The 19186-nt window shown below is 42.0% G+C and overlaps 1 protein-coding gene across 1 annotated transcript in view; it reads left to right on the forward strand.

Annotated features, from left to right (window-relative positions):
* Nucleotides 1-2407: 2407 nt before the first annotated feature.
* The window catches only part of LOC119882292 (rho guanine nucleotide exchange factor 26-like), a 29905-nt gene continuing 13126 nt past the window's right edge, over nt 2408-19186 (forward strand). The window contains exons 1-11 of the mRNA XM_038692294.1: nt 2408-2634; nt 3053-4586; nt 5270-5321; nt 5460-5602; nt 7746-7802; nt 8338-8498; nt 12584-12736; nt 12937-13066; nt 13589-13663; nt 13963-14052; nt 15174-15328. Coding sequence (XP_038548222.1) covers nt 3150-4586; nt 5270-5321; nt 5460-5602; nt 7746-7802; nt 8338-8498; nt 12584-12736; nt 12937-13066; nt 13589-13663; nt 13963-14052; nt 15174-15328 — 2453 coding nt within the window. The 5' untranslated portion in view covers nt 2408-2634; nt 3053-3149. The remainder of the gene's footprint in view (nt 2635-3052; nt 4587-5269; nt 5322-5459; nt 5603-7745; nt 7803-8337; nt 8499-12583; nt 12737-12936; nt 13067-13588; nt 13664-13962; nt 14053-15173; nt 15329-19186) is intronic.

Consider the following 19186-nt stretch of genomic DNA (forward strand, 5'->3'; position numbering starts at 1 on the left):
TTTCTCTTCCATTCATATTAATCATATCAGTTTTGTGTTCCCTGTCAGGTTGCCCTGTCACTTTCACTACTTTCACACCTATTCAACTTAACTTTGCCCATAAAAACTGTTTTGAAGCAGACTTTGTTCAGACAAGCAAGACCCCACACAGACAGACAAAGCTGCTCTCTCACATCAGTGTTTGATGTGTGGAAAAATAAAGACAAATATCTAGAGAAGCTGCAGGTATGAGCTTAGTCTTTTTAAGAGCTTTGAGTTCCTGCTCCGTAGAAGTTTTTTTCTTTCTTTTAATGCTTAAGAAGATACCAATGATAGCTCCTTAGATTTTCAGCCAGTTTCCCCTGTCTTCCATTTTTTTTAATGTTCTACTCCACTGATCCCCTCACAAAGAGCCAGGGTCAGGTTTGGTTGCAGAACAGCTTGGAGATTTACTGTCTTGCTCAAGAGCTCTTCATCAGGGCGGATGTTCACTGGCTCAGGGGGCTTGCATTCAGGCCTTTGAGTTGGAGGTGAGTATCTTGTCTATTGGAAGAGGAAGCATCTATTTTTTTAACCAAACAACATGAGGAAACATATAGCTACTTTAAACAATACAACAGGATGGGCTGCTGCACTTCCACTATAGAACATAATGAGTGACATGACAAATACTATCATGAAAATATTGTTGCGGTAAATGATGATGGAAATTATGTTAATTCGAGTTTTCCTGATGAATGCAGTGGTGGAAATGTTTCTGTTGATGACTTTAAAGGGATACTTCCTGATTTTGTATGTGTCGCTGTGTAAGGTACTGGTCCACAGTCAGTGTATTACCTGCAGTAGATGGCGGTAAGCACAACCCAGGTTTGGAGAAGCAAAGAGTTGTACCCAAACTATCCCTTTAATACTGCTGTGGATTTATGTGGGAGTGATTTGGCAATGTTGCATACACAAGTCATAAACATCAGGAAGGAAGGACATGTTTAAAATTATTTAATTATTACGTGTTTCAGAAGTCACAGAATAAAGCAGTGATTACACATGCCAAACATCCTGACCTGTGTTTTACTGTCAATTAAAATTCCCATCTACACCTCTTGAGCTATTTTCACAATGCTGTCAGCTAACTGCAAGCAGAAGCTGTGTAAAGTTTTGTCTGATCTCTTTCTTGCTATCTGTAATTATGTCTGTATGTTTGTACTGTAGGTGACATTTGTTTCATCCTGAACTTTGACTGCCTTTAACCATCTGTCACTTCAACACTTTGTATATAGCCTATGATGTACTTAGTTGAATGACCTTTGACTCTCATAAGTCTCCTCTGTGCTCTCAGTGCTGATTAGTAAACATTACGATTGCGCCCCTTAGCGGTCAAACAGGTCAAATACTGGCGCACAAGAGCCACGCGGTGGGATACAGGATACAATCCATACAACACACATTCTGTCAGCCTGACCAGTTATTTCCAGTTAAACCCATTGTAAAAGTTGTCATCCACTTTGGAGTTTTCGTGTCTCATGGTTGAGAAATTGAAAGAGGGTTATTATAAGTGTGGATTTAATGAGAAAATACTTTGTCACACAGTATTTCGCAATCTTACATTTCCAATGATGCAAGAATTAACTACAGCCTCAAACTGCTCAACAAAGCTTTTTATTGGCGCATGAATTAAAAGCTATAAATCCTCCCAGATCCTCTAATTACTCAATAGGCCTACATTTTTGAAGCATCTGCAGATGTCACTACAAAAACAAACAGAAAAATGGCTATATGGTAGCCTATTGTATGTACCAAATATAGATATCGGGCAGGATGAGGTTATTATAAAGACATAGCTAGACTGTAGTGAAGTCTGTACTGAAATATTTTGGGGAAAACGTTCTGTGGTTTGTCATTAGTATAAAAAAAAAAGTGGATTGCTATTTCCTGCCACTGCCTCCACTCTTACTAACTAGCAGTGCTCTCACAAGTTGGCTACTTTGGGACATTTTTTTGTAAAATTAGATGAAAAAGACAGTGTTTCTCACTAATGTGTGGTACTGTTGCAATTACTCAACAAAACACCCGATGGCGCACAACATCAACGTGTCATTTGAGTAGCCCAAAATGAATGCTGCAGGGATTATTTGTGTACAAAACATGTAAGTATGTTTTAATATGGACTGTTCTTGTCCTTTACGAGTATACAGACTATGCATAGCACAATATGCTAATATAAGAAAGTTAATGACACTAAAAAGAATATTCTTCTCATCTCATCGTGCAACTTTATTAAACACTAAATGTAAAATGAAAATGCCTCCCTCCACTTCGATAACTCAAGTAATTCCCGAGTTGAAGTCCTGTGAACCTGGGAGTGATGTTCTTTCCCTCTCACTTGTGTTCAGCTCCCCTCCCTCCTCGTCTTCTTCCTCCTCCTCCTCCTCCTTCTACTGCTGCTCATAGGAACTCCTCACTGCCGCGTTTCCAGTCGCTCACAAACTTCACTGCAAATGACTCTGCGGCTCCAACTTTTGTTCCACATAACTCATTTGGTTTCGATACCCTGCTGGATTAAGCCCATAAACTTTTGTTATTCGTCCAAAGAAGTTTTTTTTTTCACGACAGCGCAGGTACAATGACCGCATTCTGCAGCAGATCGACTGATTAGGGGTAAGTTGGACCCAAAACTTTTTTCTTCTACAGCTGATTCAGAAACGATCTGTTTATTGCTTCTCTTATCTTTTTCATGTAGCGATGTTTGTACAGATACACACAAACAAAAGAGCAAATTTGTTTGGTTCAAGTGACACAAGATAAAAACACTAAACACTCTGTTGCTTTCCTTTTGGAATATTAGAGTGATTGCTCATATACAACAGGATTGTGCGAACATATACAAAAGGATTATCAGCTGTCTCTGCTGTCTTGGCTTCTGTTTTGGCAATTCAACAACTTTTTCACTCATGTGTTTCTTAAGTTTAGCTGCCACTACTGCACTGACTCCCTGTTAATGAGTAAACTTTGGGAATTTGGAAACTGCACTGAGCTCTGATACTGACTGTGATTATTCTCTTTTGTTTACCCTTAGGAGTGAGACCCAGTTTTCTGCAGGGCTGCAGTGTTTTTGCACTGTGACCTGTAGTTTTGGACACAGATAGTGAAGTGGACACAGACACTTTAGGATCATGGATATCGGCAATGATGTGGATTTGTCCAATAAAAACATCACCCCATTGTGGAAACGCCGCACAGACTATTATAAAAAACCAGAGGACTCAAGCAAACCCAAACCGCGACCTGTCAGTTACCACATAAATGGGGACATGACGGAGGACAGCGAGACTTCCTTCACCTTGAGCCAGCCTGCTGAGAGACTGGTGGTCACTCCTCCGTGTTGGGGCAAAAATACTGTTGTGTTGAAGCACGTTCTGCACAAGCCCTCCCGGAAATCCCGAGTAGTTCGAAGCATCAGCATCGGGCACCTCTCCAACGGACTCTTCTCACTGTCCAAATTTAGGTCTGAGGATAGCAGATCCGCTTCACTGGACAATAGAGTGTGTAATGGAAACTGTGACGGTAGAAAAGTGACAGTATGGCCGGAAAAGGGTCTTCAGGACCCCCAGAAAGGCATGTCCAGTCCATTCAGTCTGAGCTCACAGAAAGACCAGATAGCATTTGGGACGAGCTCGTCCTCACCCGAAGCTGTTCGTCTTCAGCGTTCCTCTCCTGTCCTGTCTCCACGTACTCCTAACTACAACCACCCTGAGCTCTCCTCCTTTTCATCTGCATCAAGCCCCTCTCCTCCAGCCCGGCGCACTCCCTCCCACAGCTCCACCTCCAGCATCCCCTCCCTCTCTTCCCTTACCTCCTCAGACCCTCCAACCCCACGCTCCCCGTCGCCGGCAGACAGAGGCCAGGCAATCCTTAGACAGTCCTCATCTTCGCCCGCATCTTCACAGGACACCAGGCATGCCTCTTCCTCTTCTTCCTCCATTTCGTCCACCTCACCCTCTCCTTCACTTTCACCGTCTATCTCTCCCCCTCCCTCCATTGTTCTCAGCACCCACAGTCCTGCTGCCCTGAAGATGGGCACTCAGCAGCTCATCCCCAAGGGCTTAGCATCTGATATTCGGCAGAACAAGGTGCCTCCCTCTGGGCAGCAAGGCCATGGTTTGGCAGGGCTGCTGGGGTTGGATCATTCCAAGCGAGCGTTGAAAGCCCTCAGCATGGTGGAAACAGGAACCTACTTTTCTACAGTAGGGGGCCACGGTGAGATGGATGGGGAAAGTGAAAGCACAGGGACACTAAGAAGAGGCCTGAGGAGTACGTCCTACAGGAGGGCCGTTGTGAGTGGAGTAGACTTAGAAGTCCCGTCGGTAGATCCAAAGGCCCATCGGTTGTCCCACCCTGTCATCAAAGGGCTAGATGGGGATAAACCAGATTCACCAGTCACCCCATCAAGTCCTGGCACTGTAAGCCTCACTATCCCAGGAACAGCCAAGCCTGCGAGCCCTGTGTCACCCACACTTTCCAGCCCTGGGACACCCAAATCTGTCAGCCCCAGAATCTCTAATCCTGCTAGCCGTGGGATAGAAAAGCCTACCAGCACAGGGAAAAACAAGGTGAGTAAAACTGTCCCAAAAATAAACAATTATAAACTGTCAAGTTTTGACTGAATGTCTTGCGATCTGAATTTTGCCATGTTGTACATTTTTGGGTTAATTTGTGTTTCTCATAAAGAGTATACTAAACTCAGCTAAACATACTCGACTGGCTCTATATAACAAAATATTAATGCCAAAAGAAATTACATATACAACCCTGTTACCCTGTGAAATTTGGCATTGCAGTTACTTTTTAGCAGCCATCTCTTAACTCAGTTAATCAGTCCATCTGATGGATTTATATTTGATTGTGCACAAAGATAGCTTCAACATGGACTTCAGTATTGGAGGGGTACAGTCTGAATGGTAAAATTACAACATAGGCCAGTATTGTGGAACAAACTTAGCAGCAGCAGAAGTCCGTACAAGGCCTTACAAGGACACAATTAATGTGGTTGTTTGGAAACATGACATAATGTGACACCATGTCCTCACATACACACTTATATACACAGTGGCTCTGTAATGAGACAGGGGTCAATGAAGGAGATCAACAGAAAGAGCATAGACAGGTGATAGAGGTCCTCACGTCTATTTCATTGAAAGTTTGTGTGTGTGTGTGTGTGTGTGTGTGTGCGTGCGCCTGCTTGGTCCCTTAGAGTTGTCTAAGTCATTACCTTTTTGTTGTGTTTCTCTGTCAGAGTCCAGATAAGAAGAAAATTTTGACCAGTCAGCGGACGTTTGACAGTGAGGGTAAGAATCTGTTTTGTTTCCGCCACACTTTTCTCTCCATTTTACTCTTTTTAGTGTCTGTTCTCTTTGCCCTTTCTGCCTCGCTCTCAAACGAACAATACCTTCCTTCAACATCTGTCCAAAAAAACTGTGTTTCAGAAGAGGAGCTGTACCAGAATTACCAGGAGAAGGCATTACATGATGACTCAGATGAGGATGCAGATTCGAGAGAACCCAAACCTGATAACGGCATTGTGGTGCAGTACAGACCTATACGTATCTCCTGGAGTCAACTCAGTGTGGTCAGACATAATTCTTACATCTTTTTCACTATTTCTCTATATCCAGTATACGGACATACATACAGTATACACTGTGCTGTGGCTGTGGAGTCTTGGAATGCTAGTGCTCTGAAGAATGCTGTCGTCTCCAGTTTGGCCACAGTCCGTACTCATCCTCCCACTGTTTCTGCGTTCCTCTGCCCCTCACTCTGTTTATCAGGGAGTACAGGAGCATATCTTCTAGGACTCGGGTGGGCAGGGAGGCAGAGTCAGCCAGACCCACAGGAAGTTTTGGAAGCACTGCTGGGCCTAGTGCCAGTGGGTTGGCAAACTCTACAGCCTTGTCAGACTGCAAATATGCTTAAAATGTTGCCTCTACAGAGAAGTGCGGTGACTCTGCATTACGTAATATAGTTAAGGATTGGAATGGAGGGATAGAGGAATACAGAGGAAAGGATTGAGCTAATTTAGTTTTCTACTTCCCATCATTCTCATCAGTTTACTTGTTTACTTGTGCAGCAGCAAAAACAGGCGAGGGCATAGGCGGAGCCAATTAGTATTAGCAGAGAACGATATGCACTTGGACTGTAATGAATGGGAAATTGGATTCAAAGTATACTATATTCAGATGATCTGGCTGTTTTTCGTTTTTTTTTAATTGAGCTGAGTTGGATTTTACCAGGCTGACAGGATGTAGCTCTCTTCTTCCATCATAGCTGCTTTACAGCTTTGGATCTGTTAGTGTGAATGTGTTTGGCCAGACAATACATGATGTAACACTGCAGGATTCTTTCGCATTTTGGTGAATATGCTGGCACGTTGTTGATGACACACAGCTGTCCTGATGTGACATCAATGATGAGTTTAGTTCCAGTGAAGCCAAGAACCAGATATACAAGTTTTCATTGTGTGAGTTTTGCATTTCCAACACATTTTCTCACTCCGCTCCTCCCTTCTCTTACTGTCCCCGTAGCACCTAACGAGGTTTCCATGAAATGTCACACCTCAGAATTTTCATATTTCCAGAAATCACCACCTGTACTTTCAGAAGGTGGAGCTGTCCTGTAGCTTAATACTCCAATGACCCCATGTTGCCTGAAGTTTTGTTTGTTTTATTCAGCTTCAAACACGGAAACATAGATAAAAGCTTTAAAAAGAGATCTTATCATTTACTATTGATTAATGCCTAATTCCAAACTGTGTTTCAGTACACCCAGTCGAACTGTAAAACAGGTTGAAGTTCAGTTGGCACGACATGGCGCATGGTTGATAGCACACTAAAACCTTAAAGCCTTACATCAATAGCTGGTTTTGCTGATATAGAGTGTTGAAGGTTTAGCAGAAGGGAAAGTTATAGCAAGAGAAGTAATAAACATGATGTGTGAACGGAATAGAAAGAAAGTGCTGCAAGAGATATTTGGTCTGCTGCAGGTTTGTTTGTCCTCTGTGTTTGCTGAGGGCTGAAGGGCAGATACCGGAGAGAAGGAAGGCTCCTCCAGGATCATTATCACTTCCCTGTTTGTGCCGAAACAGGATGAGAAGCTAGTGGAAATAAGGAAAGATGGCCTCTTGGAATTCCTGCCTGCATGTGTGATCTGGTGTAATGTGAATGCGCCCTAGATCATACTGGTTATACGTGGTGAAACATGAGATGGAGGCATGCTTTTTATTCAACCTTGCCTCCAGTTTGGCAAAGCCACAGGCTGCTTAATTCAGTGGCACTCCACATCCAGTTAATTCAAGAAGATTGCTTTGTTTCAGTCTTATTTAAATATTTCTGGACCAAATCTTGGCAGTCACATACCAACACGCACATATACTTTCCTGTTAACCATATGCGGCCAAATGACATTTTACCTTCAGTTTTTTCTATTTTTGCACTTGCCCTGAGGCTCTTAATTCAGTGAAGATCTTTCTTTTCATTTGGCTTTCTTTTCAGTGTGGTATGCAAAATGCTCCTTTGTTTGTGTGTGAGGACAACAGTTGCACACAAACACATACATGCACACATATCTGCTATAAATTCAAAGGGCCCTTGAAATGAAACAAAGTCAGTAGTCAAACAAGTGTGACTTTGTTTTTGAAATCTTTTCATAACTTTAAAATCATTATTCAGAAGTTGTTTATTCATTTATTTTTTAAACAAATTGTGTTTTCTATTTAGGTCAAGAAACGTGGTCTCTGTGACCAGATGACTCAGGAGGAACGCAAAAGGCAAGAGGTAGGAATCACAGTATAAACCAATTCTGGGCTAGATGAGTTACCAAGCACTGAGGGAGTCTGGTACTCCACTTGGTCTCTGTAAACTCCTCTAGACCATTCAAAAGCTGTTAAAGGAGCACAGCAGGAAACATGCATCATGGACTATTATATCTTTAAAGCAGACGCATTGTAAATAGAAGGAGAAAGACATGTTCCGGTAAATATTTACCTTTGGAGACCGATGAGATGAAACATTAAGTTGTTGGACAAATACTTGAAAGTGCTTAGACGTGCATGGTATTGTTAAAAAGTATTCCAAGCACGAATGTAGAGTATAGGTATGTCAAGCATGTTCATGACAGAGCCCATCTCATACAGCAGTGAGTGAGTCAGACCTAGTCGGATGACAAAAGCATGCAAAGTCTCAATAGAATGTAATAAATACAGACACACACACACACACAGACACACACACAGACACACACACACATGAATAGTCCCCTCTTTTCAGTCTCACACTCTTGTTTCCCCTTCTCTCTGTTGCTCTTCATCAGGCCATTTTTGAGGTGATTTCGTCAGAGCACTCTTATCTGCACAGTCTGGAGATCCTGATCCGCATGTTCAAGAACTCTGCAGAGCTCAGCGAGGCCATGACCAAGACCGAACACCACCACCTCTTCTCCAACATTGCCGATGTCTGTGAAGCTAGCAAAAAGTAAGTGTGTGGTTGCGTTGTTGTAATGTGTATCTTTTCTAGACATATCTTATCAGATGTATATTGTTTTGTGTTTTCATCTTTGGTGCTCTTGCATGTTTGTAGAACTTTTTTTGACAGTTTGTCTCAGTCACTTTGGTGCATTTCTCGAATCATCTTTAACATTTGCTAACCAATAAGTGCATTTCTCTAAACAGATTGCACAAACATCATAACACAGTGGATTACATGCTCAAAATCCTTAGTCTGTCTCTCAAAAGTAAATATTAATGTCAGTGAACATGTCAGTGCCTTCAGAATGACAACCCCTTGTGACATTGATTGTAAACAAGACAGTCAAAATGTTTAGCCATGTTATATTATTAGCCATAGCTATATTATTATATTGTCAATATAACAGAAGTTCTCTGGAAGTATTTGCTGATATAAACTATGGCTAAAGTTTGGATGACAATAATTGAAAATGCACAAGGCTGCGCTTGTTGAGTATGGCAAATATCTGTTTCAGCAGTACAAAGTTATACATTGCAAGAGGTTGGACAGGATTCATAGTTAAACTGTAATTTGTTGACAGAGCATGTCATGAAATGTGATACAGAAAAGAAAAAGACAGCACTTTTACAGCACTGCAGAGCACAATGGAAAAAATTACAAAATTAGGAATGTAAACATGGGAAACCCTTAGGCTGTCATTCCTGTCGGTTTGGCCACAGATACTCATTCTCATCACAACGAATATCTTCACCAATTCAGGACACCTTTACAAAAAAAAAGTCTAATAGACAGTGCAATGAGCTAATGCCTAGATGTTATGGGGATGTAAAAATATTCAACAGAGAACTAGTATAATACATTGTGATCAACATGACATAAGCGATTGATAATGTAGGAAACAGCAGACAATTGTACATAATCATTTAAGCATTTCCAATTTGTTCAAAAGAATGAGTAATTCCTTTCAGGATGTACACAAGTGATGAGATGTTTTGAGAATTTCAATTCTGATCTGATAAATACCAAAGTGACTGAGAAAAACTGTAATATCAAAAACCTTTTAAAAAGTGTTTGTGTTTACATGCTGTTTTAGGCTCCTCTTACATATTCCTGAAATGTCTATCAGTGGTTTGTGGTTTTGGCAAAAGAGCTAAATCATTTTCTTATTTAATAGCACTTAAGAGCTGGTGGACCGCACTCATTCCATGTGATGTGTGTCTGTAAACACTATTAATTGTACGGTGATACCATTCCTTTAGCCTGACGTTCTAGCTCCAGTAAGCAGCACTGAGCTGTTTCCTGTGCATATGTGAGGTCACATGCTGATAGACAGAAAACAGAGCCTGAGAAGAAGCAAGGGGCACATTGAGTGGAACAACAAGAAACAAAATTTGCTGCTATGAGCCCTCTGAGTTTACCTATCTGTTATGATTTACAGTGCATTCGTGTGAACTGTGTAATGATGTTATAGGCCAGGTAACCATGAACTTGCTCCCTCTGCACCATTATTTCTACAAGTAATTGATAGAAGAATTTCTGACCCCATATGTTGTTGTGCCATGTGTTTTTATTATTTTTATAAAATTACTATTCACTATGATAAACTGTTTAATGTGTGAAAATTCCTAGGTCAGTAGTCATTATGATAACAGCTGGTCTGAAACTGTTCCCCGTGGCTGCCGTCACGTATCCTTCTGTAAAATTAATGCTGCATTGATTGTCAGTCTACAAGCCTACTATAGAGACTAAAGACTCCACATTTAGTCCAAGGTCCAAGGTTTTTTCACACTTCCCTCCCTTAGCCCCACTGAGCCTGCTCTGCCAACACGTTGTAACCAAGTTTTCAAGGTTATATTTTTTAAAAAACCAGTGTTAATATCACACTCTAAACCAAGGCTAACACCACAGCAGTGTGACATGTCGACGTCCAATCAGATTATTCTGATGTGCCAAGTCAAATGCAATGAGTGCTCTGAATATGTTAACCCTGGGCTTTTGTTTTCATGTGTGACCTCTTAACCAGAGGCTTGCTGGAAGCTCTGGGCTCATAAATCTAAGCGTGAAATTAGGTTAAGCCAGCCGTAGTCTTTCTGTTGCCTAGGCTGTGTCATAAGCCTTTTTAAGACATTTTACTGAGTTTTAGTTTATCGTGTGTGTGTGTGTGTGTGTGTGTGTGTGTGTGTGTGTGTGTGTGTGTGTGTGTGTGTGTGTGTGTGTGTGTGTGTGTGTGTGTGTGTGTGGTGTGTGGTGTGTGTGTGTGTGTGTGTGTGTGTGTGTGTGTGTGTGTGCGCATACTTGCAGAGCATTCACTGCCTCCCCTGTGCAACTGTTCATGACATTTGCTCAACGATTCAATGTCAGGACTGTGGCTCCCTCCACAGACAGAAATATTTCACATTTTTTATTGCATACAGCATACCATCTACATTTGAGTGAACAAACATTACTCCTCACTTTCTGCAGCTTATTAATAACCGATATATAACCGATCTGACTTTTTCAGTCCCAATACCTATACCTGGGCTTTGGGTATCAGCCCATGCAAAGTACCAATCCAATACCAGTGTAACATTATTAAGCTGGATTCCTTACTGTGAAGAAGAGACTGGGAATCATTCTTTTATGTCCAAGGCAACATCAGGCTTGACTTAAGCATTGCTTCCTAACTTTGTAAAATAAATGCGATGTTGGCTCTCTAGGCAAATTGTTCAGGTCCACCGGCGCAGATCAGCCACATAAATCACCCCCCTTGTCACTGATACCCCATCCAGCGATTTCAGTCAGTATCGGGCCGATATGTGATATCAGTTTTGGATCAGTGCATCCCTACTTATTAGGTACATTGGGATAAAAATCCCTCAACAATTTCTTACTGTATTCAAACATGCTGCATCCCATCTCACTCCCCTTTCTCATTCCTATACACAGGCCACACACATTAAAGCAATACTTTACCCTCCCCACTTAAATACTTAAACCTGTATATCCCCAGGGAGGAGAGTGGAGGGCACAGAGACGGAGAGACAGTAGCTCTTATTATAAAAAAAATGACTTGTTGCACTGGTTAAGCAAGATATTATGCTTGGAACAGATAGTCAGCCTCTCAAAGAAAATAGCAGAAATATTGCACCACCTGCAGGCTCCTGTGTAGTCTGTGTGTGATGGTGAGTGGGAGGACTGTTTAGTATTTTAAACGCAGGTGGTGTGTGGTTGTATTTCACTTGCAGCCCAGGGATATGACATACCTCATTCATTCCCGTACCATATTCTGAATGCTGATTCAAAAAAGTATATTCTTCTGCTGGTAGAACTCTTACATTTTCATTTATAATTCTTAGTTTGCAGACTAATTTTGGGCATGTCCCTTTCACCCTGTTTTAACTCCCCTTCTTTGACCTCTTCCCTCAGCACAGCATGCTGTTATTGGGGTCAGTGAGTTTTGCCCCAGGTGGGAGCTCAGCCTGAACTCGAGCAGCTTTGACCTGTTAAATACCTTAATGCACCTTTAGGACATGGGCCAGAGGACAGGGCAACGTGTGTGTGTGTGTGTGTGTGTGTGTGTGTGTTTTCTGTTTTCCTGTGTGCTCATGCCCTGATTAGAAAAGGTATAGTTCAGAGAGTACAAGGTCAGGCTACGCGGTCACAAGAAGCATTGTTTTTTTGCATCTGCGTGTGGAGGTTGTAGGGATGGGTAGGGAGCTCAAACTCAGTCCAACTGGTCAAGGTCAGCGTCCTGTGTCTGTGAACACCTTCCTGTTTGTCACCATGGATTGTGCATGCACAAACACTTATTCTCTTGAAGCTGGCCATGTGGCGTGCCGTTAAAACCGGCCATCTGGTGGTGCTCAGGAAGAGGAAAAGCCTCTGTGTTATGGTTAATGGTAGGCTATGTCTATTTTAAAAGGCAGGGAGTTCCTCTCTTGTGATCCTACAGTGGGTTTAGACGAAAGGTGTTGGCGGTGCTTCCTGACTTTGTATCTGTCAGTGCATCCTATATTTTCCTCAGTGCGGGATGACTTATGATTTGATGCTTCTGACTCATGTACCATATGAATCCCCGACATACTGACCCGTGTTCATCCTGTGTTCAGGTTCTTTAAGGAACTGGAAGAAAGACACCAACAGAACATAGTGATCGATGACATCAGCGACATTGTTTGCAAGCATGCCCAGGCGAACTTTGATCCCTACATCACATACTGCTCCAATGAGGTCTACCAGCAGCGAACCCTGCAGAGGCTGGTGTGAGTGACCGAGCAAACACACATAAATATAACATCTGTTGTTCTTATCATATATCTTATGGATATGAGCCAACATAACTGTTCTAAGACTTTGAACAAGGGAATTTGCTCTTCCTCCCACTCACTTTTTCTTCTTTCTCTGTGTATCATCAGTTCCTGCTCCATCTGAACACCCAGTCGCTCTCTGTCCTCTCTTGCAGGTCCAAGAATCCAGTTTTGAAGGAGGTGCTGACCAGGATAGAGGGCCACCCAGATTGCAGGAACCTCCCCATGATCTCCTTCCTCATCCTGCCCATGCAGAGGATCACTCGCTTGCCCCTGCTCATGGATGTGAGTGCAGGCATATAGTAGCATGAGCTTTGGAATTTCAAGACTTTGACTTTTGCTCAACAGTTTGTTTATTCATTTGGGCCTGACTGACTCTACATGGGATGGATTCTAACCTCAAAGATGTTTGTGTGGCCTTACATCATTCCCTCACTCTCTTAACTAATTTAACTTCTCTCTCTTCCTTTTATTGGTTCTTTTCTTCTTCAGTTTTATGCTTCTTATTATTCTGTTCCTACTGCGCCTCCCTGTCCCTGCTTTCATCCCCTCTCCCCTGTCTTCTGTCAGTGTCTCCCTAGGGACTCTGGGGTTTGTGCTTGTACACTCAGAGGCTTTTGGATCCTGAGAAAGTTTGGTTTCAATTAATTTCTTCCCACAGCTTCCTTTAGGCATTAATGTTTTATCAGGCCTTTGATAGAGTGTGGTGTGCATGGGTACAGTGAATTGTTGTGGACATTTGCTCATGAACGTGTTTACATTATACATTTGTTCAAGTCATTTGAGCTCTGACTCCCTGTGTTGCAGACAATTTGTCAGAAGACACAAAAAGACTTGGACCAATATGAAGAGTGTAAGAGGGCTTTACAAGCAGTTAGCAAGGTGTGTGGTGAAATGTTATACAAACTCATTCTGGATTTTATGTTGTTGCGTGTGTGTGTGTGTGTGTGTGTGTGTGTGTGTGTGTGTATGTATATGTATGTATATATATATATATATATATATATATATAGAGAGAGAGAGAGAGAGAGAGAGAGAGAGAGAGAGAGAGAGAGAGAGAGAGAGAGAGAGAGAGAGAGAGAGAGAGAGAGAGAGAGAATCATAGTATGCAGGTATTTTACGACAAATGAGTACAAGTACATTGATTAACAGACACTGTGTACATTTGTGTGTGAGAGCAGGTGGTAAGAAAGTGTAATGAAGGAGCTCGCACAATGGAGAGAACAGAGATGATGTATACCATCAACTCTCAGCTGGAGTTCAAGATCAAGGTAGGAACATGGCGTAAAATACCTCAAATTGTTACACAGTTGAGGGAGCGTTTCTGTTGACAAGATAATTCTGGTTAAGAACTGACATGACAAGCTTAACATCATAGTTCGACATTTTGGGTAATGCGCTTATTCCTTTTCTTGTTAAGAGATAACCACCATATGTGTCCTTTTAAACATGAAGCTACAGCCAGCCAGTAAGCTTAGTTTAGCATCAAGACTGGAAAAAAGGGGGAAACACATAGCCTGACTCTGTCTAAAGGTAGCAAAATCCTCCCACCAGCACAACTGAAGCTCACTAATTAATCCAGTGGAGTTTTTGACCTTCAGTAGTGCTGTAGAGCAGATTATTAGGTCCACATTTTGTTGAACTGAGGCAGGCAATTGTTAGACACAACAATGCATTGTGGTAAGTAAAACTGAATGTAAACGTCACAGGGCACCATAACATGTTATATCTAATTTCTTCCAAAGTATAAAAAGTTGCACCTTTACTGTCAGACTGTTTCCTGAGCTGGAGTCACTGTGTCCAATAAAGCTCAGATGAGCTGGTGATATTGGGTGGATTTCATTACTAATAGAGAGAACCTTGTTAGCTGTTTCCCCCCATTTCTAATCTTCATTCTAAGCTAAGTTAACTGGCTACTAGTTATCGCTTCAAATTTACGCAGTGGTATTGATCTCCTCATCTACCTCTGGGCAATAAAGCAAATAAGTGTATTTCCTAAAATGTTGGACTATTTCTTGTCTATTTATTAAATATTTAAATCATAGGCTTATGCAGTCATGCACCGACATGTACACACATGCAGACAGCAATACAGAGACTACACACCACCGTAACTCACTTGGCGAGTATCAATGCACATAATGCACACAAGGCTTGGCAGGCTCAAGTGTGTCTAAGTAATGTGGGAAATAGCTGTTGGCGCAATTGGGATTCACAGATGTCTAGCGAAACATATTCTCAGTCTGCAAAGCCAGCTGTTCACACAGGAACACACAAACTGTGATTTAGCATTTCCTGACAGCACCAACATTACGGACATTTTAAAATGCTTTATTGGTTAGAATTGTTGCCTTTTCCTGTTAATCACATTCTCTTTCTTCTTTTCCTCCAGCCTTTCCCCCTGGTCTCATCCTCCAGGTGGATGGTAAAGAGAGGAGAGCTGACTGCATTTGTGGAGGAAAACGGCATCTTCCACAAGCGGATGTCACGGCAACAGGTCTATTTCTTCCTCTTCAATGACGTCCTCATCGTCACCAGGAAGAAGAGGTGAGTCTGTCTAAGACTGCGTGTAACTGTTAGACTGTTCTTTGTTGTATTTAGCTGATCTAAGTGTGGCCTTGTTGTGCAGGATTTGCTCATGACTCACCTGTTCTGACATGTTGAGGGTGAAAGTGTAACCAAAAGCCTTTGTTTTTCACTGTGTGAGTGCAGAACCGCATATGGCGAAGACCTTGAGTGCACGGCGTGTAATATGGTTTTCTCCATGTTTTAACTTGTCCTGGGAAAGCCGTTAAGTTGAAGAACAATTATTGAGCTGAAATGAAAACAAAACTGTGTGAAGTAGGGGTGTGACGAGATCTCGAGGCCCCGCTACTTTTAAATGTTTTCCATTTTGTGACTTTTGGTCAAATAAAAGACATTCATTTTCATATTTTTCATCATTGAAGCTTTCTTAAAAATGGTGTTAACATCTCATCTGGTTTTGCTCTCGTGAACCCAATATCATTTATTGTCTTGTCTTGCGATCTAAGTGTATTATCCCACCGTCATTACCGGCAGGGTTGAGAAAGTCAAGAGGGATTGGCATCTGCAGATGTCACTGTAGAAACAGATTGATTATCCACACTACCCCCCCACCCCTCCTTAATAGGTTTGTTTATTACGCTGAACAGGTGCAGTTACCTGAACCTGCTACGACTTGGCATTATGAATCTGTTTTTCTGAATGTTGTTAGAGTTTCAACATGTCTTGGTGCCATGACTCATGTGGAGCTAGGCAGACCTGCTCATTGTCAGGCCTGTCAGTGAGCCTGCTCACCCCTCCACTGTTCTTCCTAGTTTTATGCAGCACCATGAAGCAGGCCATAAAGAGGACTTCCTTGAAATGATGTGGTTTTCATTTGCGTGTGTGTACTGTGGGTGTGCGCTTGCACTGTGTCTATTTGTGCCAAAGAAATATCCTTTCCCGTCCGTCTCCCTCTGTGTCTGGAACTGATTTTACCGCCACTCACAGACTTAAGAATTCCTAAAAATCACTGAAAAAAGAAAAGAGGCATTCCATATGATATTGTTCTGGGAATCTGATCAGGGATGGCAGACTCCACCAGTGTGTGGTGTCAGGCAGTGTTTGGAAGAGGGATTTGGGAAAGGGAGTGCTCCAGAATCGGAGTGTGTATTTGTGCGTGCGTTTGAATGGGAGAAGCTGTTATAATATTGGTTTGTGCTGCGGGGAGCGCTGGAGCCCTGCTGTGGCACGGTACTCTACTGCTCTCCATCTGCAGTAATCAAAACAAAAATACACGAGGGGTACAGGAGCCATGCGCAGCCAGGTCACAAACCCTCCTAGACATATCTTCATGACTCCAAGTGTGTGTAGCTGGGTAGTAGTGGGGGTGTGGGGTAGCTTACAAGCAGTTCACTGCGCTTAGTTGCCAAATGCAATAATGTTGTGTATCCTTTCGGCTTCTTCTTTTCTCATCAATAAGAATACCATGATCACCAGAAGGAAGGTTTGAAAGGTCAAAGCCACAGCACTTAGCCTACACAGTAGGAAGAAAACATACTCATGACCTTTAGAATGTTTTCAGTTTTATAGGCCTATATTTCTTAATACAGAGCGCACACTGCTGCCTGCGGTTGGGGTTTAATAGTGTTTAAGTGAAAGTGAATCTAGTATCATATCCACTTTCAGATCTCTTATCAAATCTGAATTGGTTCTGCTTTTAACAATTTTAAGTAACAAAAGGTTCTATATCTGAGCTGTAACATGTATTAGATTGACATAACGGGCAACTATTTTGATTTGTTAAAGGCATTTTAAGCACAAACGCTAAACATTCTCTGCTTCCAGTTTCTCCAATGTGAGGATTTGCTGTGTTAGTTCCAGCCCTATAACAATTATTGACTAACACAAAATTAAAGTTTGACATTGAAATGTCTGGTTTTGCTTACTTATTTGATATTGTTTGTACTTTCCTCTTTGCTGGTTATGAAAGGAGAAAAATAAAAGTGTCAATAAAAGATTTGTTCAACTCTTAGCTTAACAGATCTACTTATTTTATCAGCTTTGAATTGGATCCAAAATGGAACTGGTTATTGGAAACCAACCCTGAGTAAGACTGAGCTATTGTCACGCAGCAGGGAAAGTGTTGATCTGCTGCACTCTGGAACTCACAGGAACACTTACATAACACCGAGTCCACACCAGCTGGCTCCTCTCTCATCTTCACTTCCCCACCATTTTTCCAGTATGATGCTGGGCATCATATAAACATTCAGTATTGTTAAGGTTTCCATCTCTACCTCTTCTCAGCTTTTTTCTTTCTCTATCCTATCCTTTCTTTTTAGTAGTCATGGACTTGTGTTTTTTTTGTCTATCCTATCCTTTCTGTGTATGCGTGCAAGTGTATAATCCCAACACATTCTGTTCTAGTTTTTTCCCCCTCCTTCTGTTTGTTTGACTATGCCATAGTCTCAACACTCCTACTTTGAACCGTGTGTGTGTGTGTGTGCGAACGCTCCACTAGGAGTCTTATCTCAACATTTCTCAGAAGATTTGTTAATTCTGCTTGTGTGTTGAAGAACTGGTTGTACACTACTAAGATGGTAGCTGGCACAGTTGTGATGATGTGTGGTAGATGCCTGTGCTATCTATTTGGCCAGAGTGATTTTCTGTCCAGTGAGCGTGTGTGTTCGCTTCCGTGTAAGTAGCTCATGAGATGGCCAAGCAGCAGATAGGATTTCTTTCTTCTATTATTTCAGTTTCTAACACCCTTCTCCCACATTTCTACATTGGATGTCTCAACTATTTACCACCATCATTCATCTATTTAGCAATAATCCAACACTGTACACCCACCCACCCACACAAATGAGAAAACTCTCCCCACAAACATGCAGATTCCCTAACCATCCCATTCTCCATTGTCATGTAAATGGCATTCCAGGCAATTTACCTGTAAGGCTGTCAGTACCCAAAATGGTAATGACCCTAAAATTCAGCTAACAAATGATGATCTGGTATTTTATTTTAGGAACTCATGTGGGATCATTAGGATTCTGGTTTACATGAAGTTGAAATGTTTTCAGGTAAAAATTAATGTTTTGAAGAAGTTGTATTCTAAACAGCATTCAGATGTTTATGCTTCACATTTGGGTAAACTAATAGGTTAATTCATGGATTATTATAGGTTTTTAAAAAGGATTAGGGGTTAAGGAGTAAAACTCCATTATGAGCAGCTTGTGGTTACAGTTGGATGCAGCTTTAGCGCAAATATTTTGCTCGCTTTCCTGCCCACTCCCACTGCTTTTATCTGATTTGTCTCTCCCTGTACTTTCTTTCTCCTATTCTAAGAAGTCTAAGTGGTTTGTGGCCAACAGGATTGAGCTTGATTGATTAGTAGCCAATAGGGGTTGATGAGTAACAGTTGAACCTTGTTGAGAGCCTCTCAACCATGTCCATGGATTCTCCAACCAGTCAACCCCAGAATGCCCCCAACTGTGTGTGTGTGTGTGTGTGTGTGTGTGTGTGTGCGTGCGCAGCATGAATGTGAACACTAATGGATATGCTGGCCTATAAGAAGGTGGTTTCCTGTCCAGTAAGCTTGGCTTCTGTTTTAGTCTGAGGTTGATAACGTATGTGGGCTGGACTTGAGCTCCTGTTTATCAGAACACAATGAAAACAAACGCGCACACACATACACATACACTTTTTCTCCAGGTTCAGTGCTGCATTAGAGTTAACCTACCATGTTTCACAATCAACTCCAGATGTTTCTAGCGGTGTACTGCTAGACACTGGGTCATGCCTAGGTAAAGGTACTCATGGGAAATGTAGGCATGAACGAAAGAAACCAGGGGGCAGCTGATTTAATGTAAGGATATGTAGCCAGCTGAATGTTCGGAC

The sequence above is a fragment of the Micropterus salmoides genome, unplaced genomic scaffold (genome assembly GCF_014851395.1).
Source record: "Micropterus salmoides isolate LMB-PRFRI ecotype aquatic unplaced genomic scaffold, ASM1485139v1 Ms_hic_scaffold_3, whole genome shotgun sequence".
Classification (NCBI taxonomy): domain Eukaryota; kingdom Metazoa; phylum Chordata; class Actinopteri; order Centrarchiformes; family Centrarchidae; genus Micropterus; species Micropterus salmoides.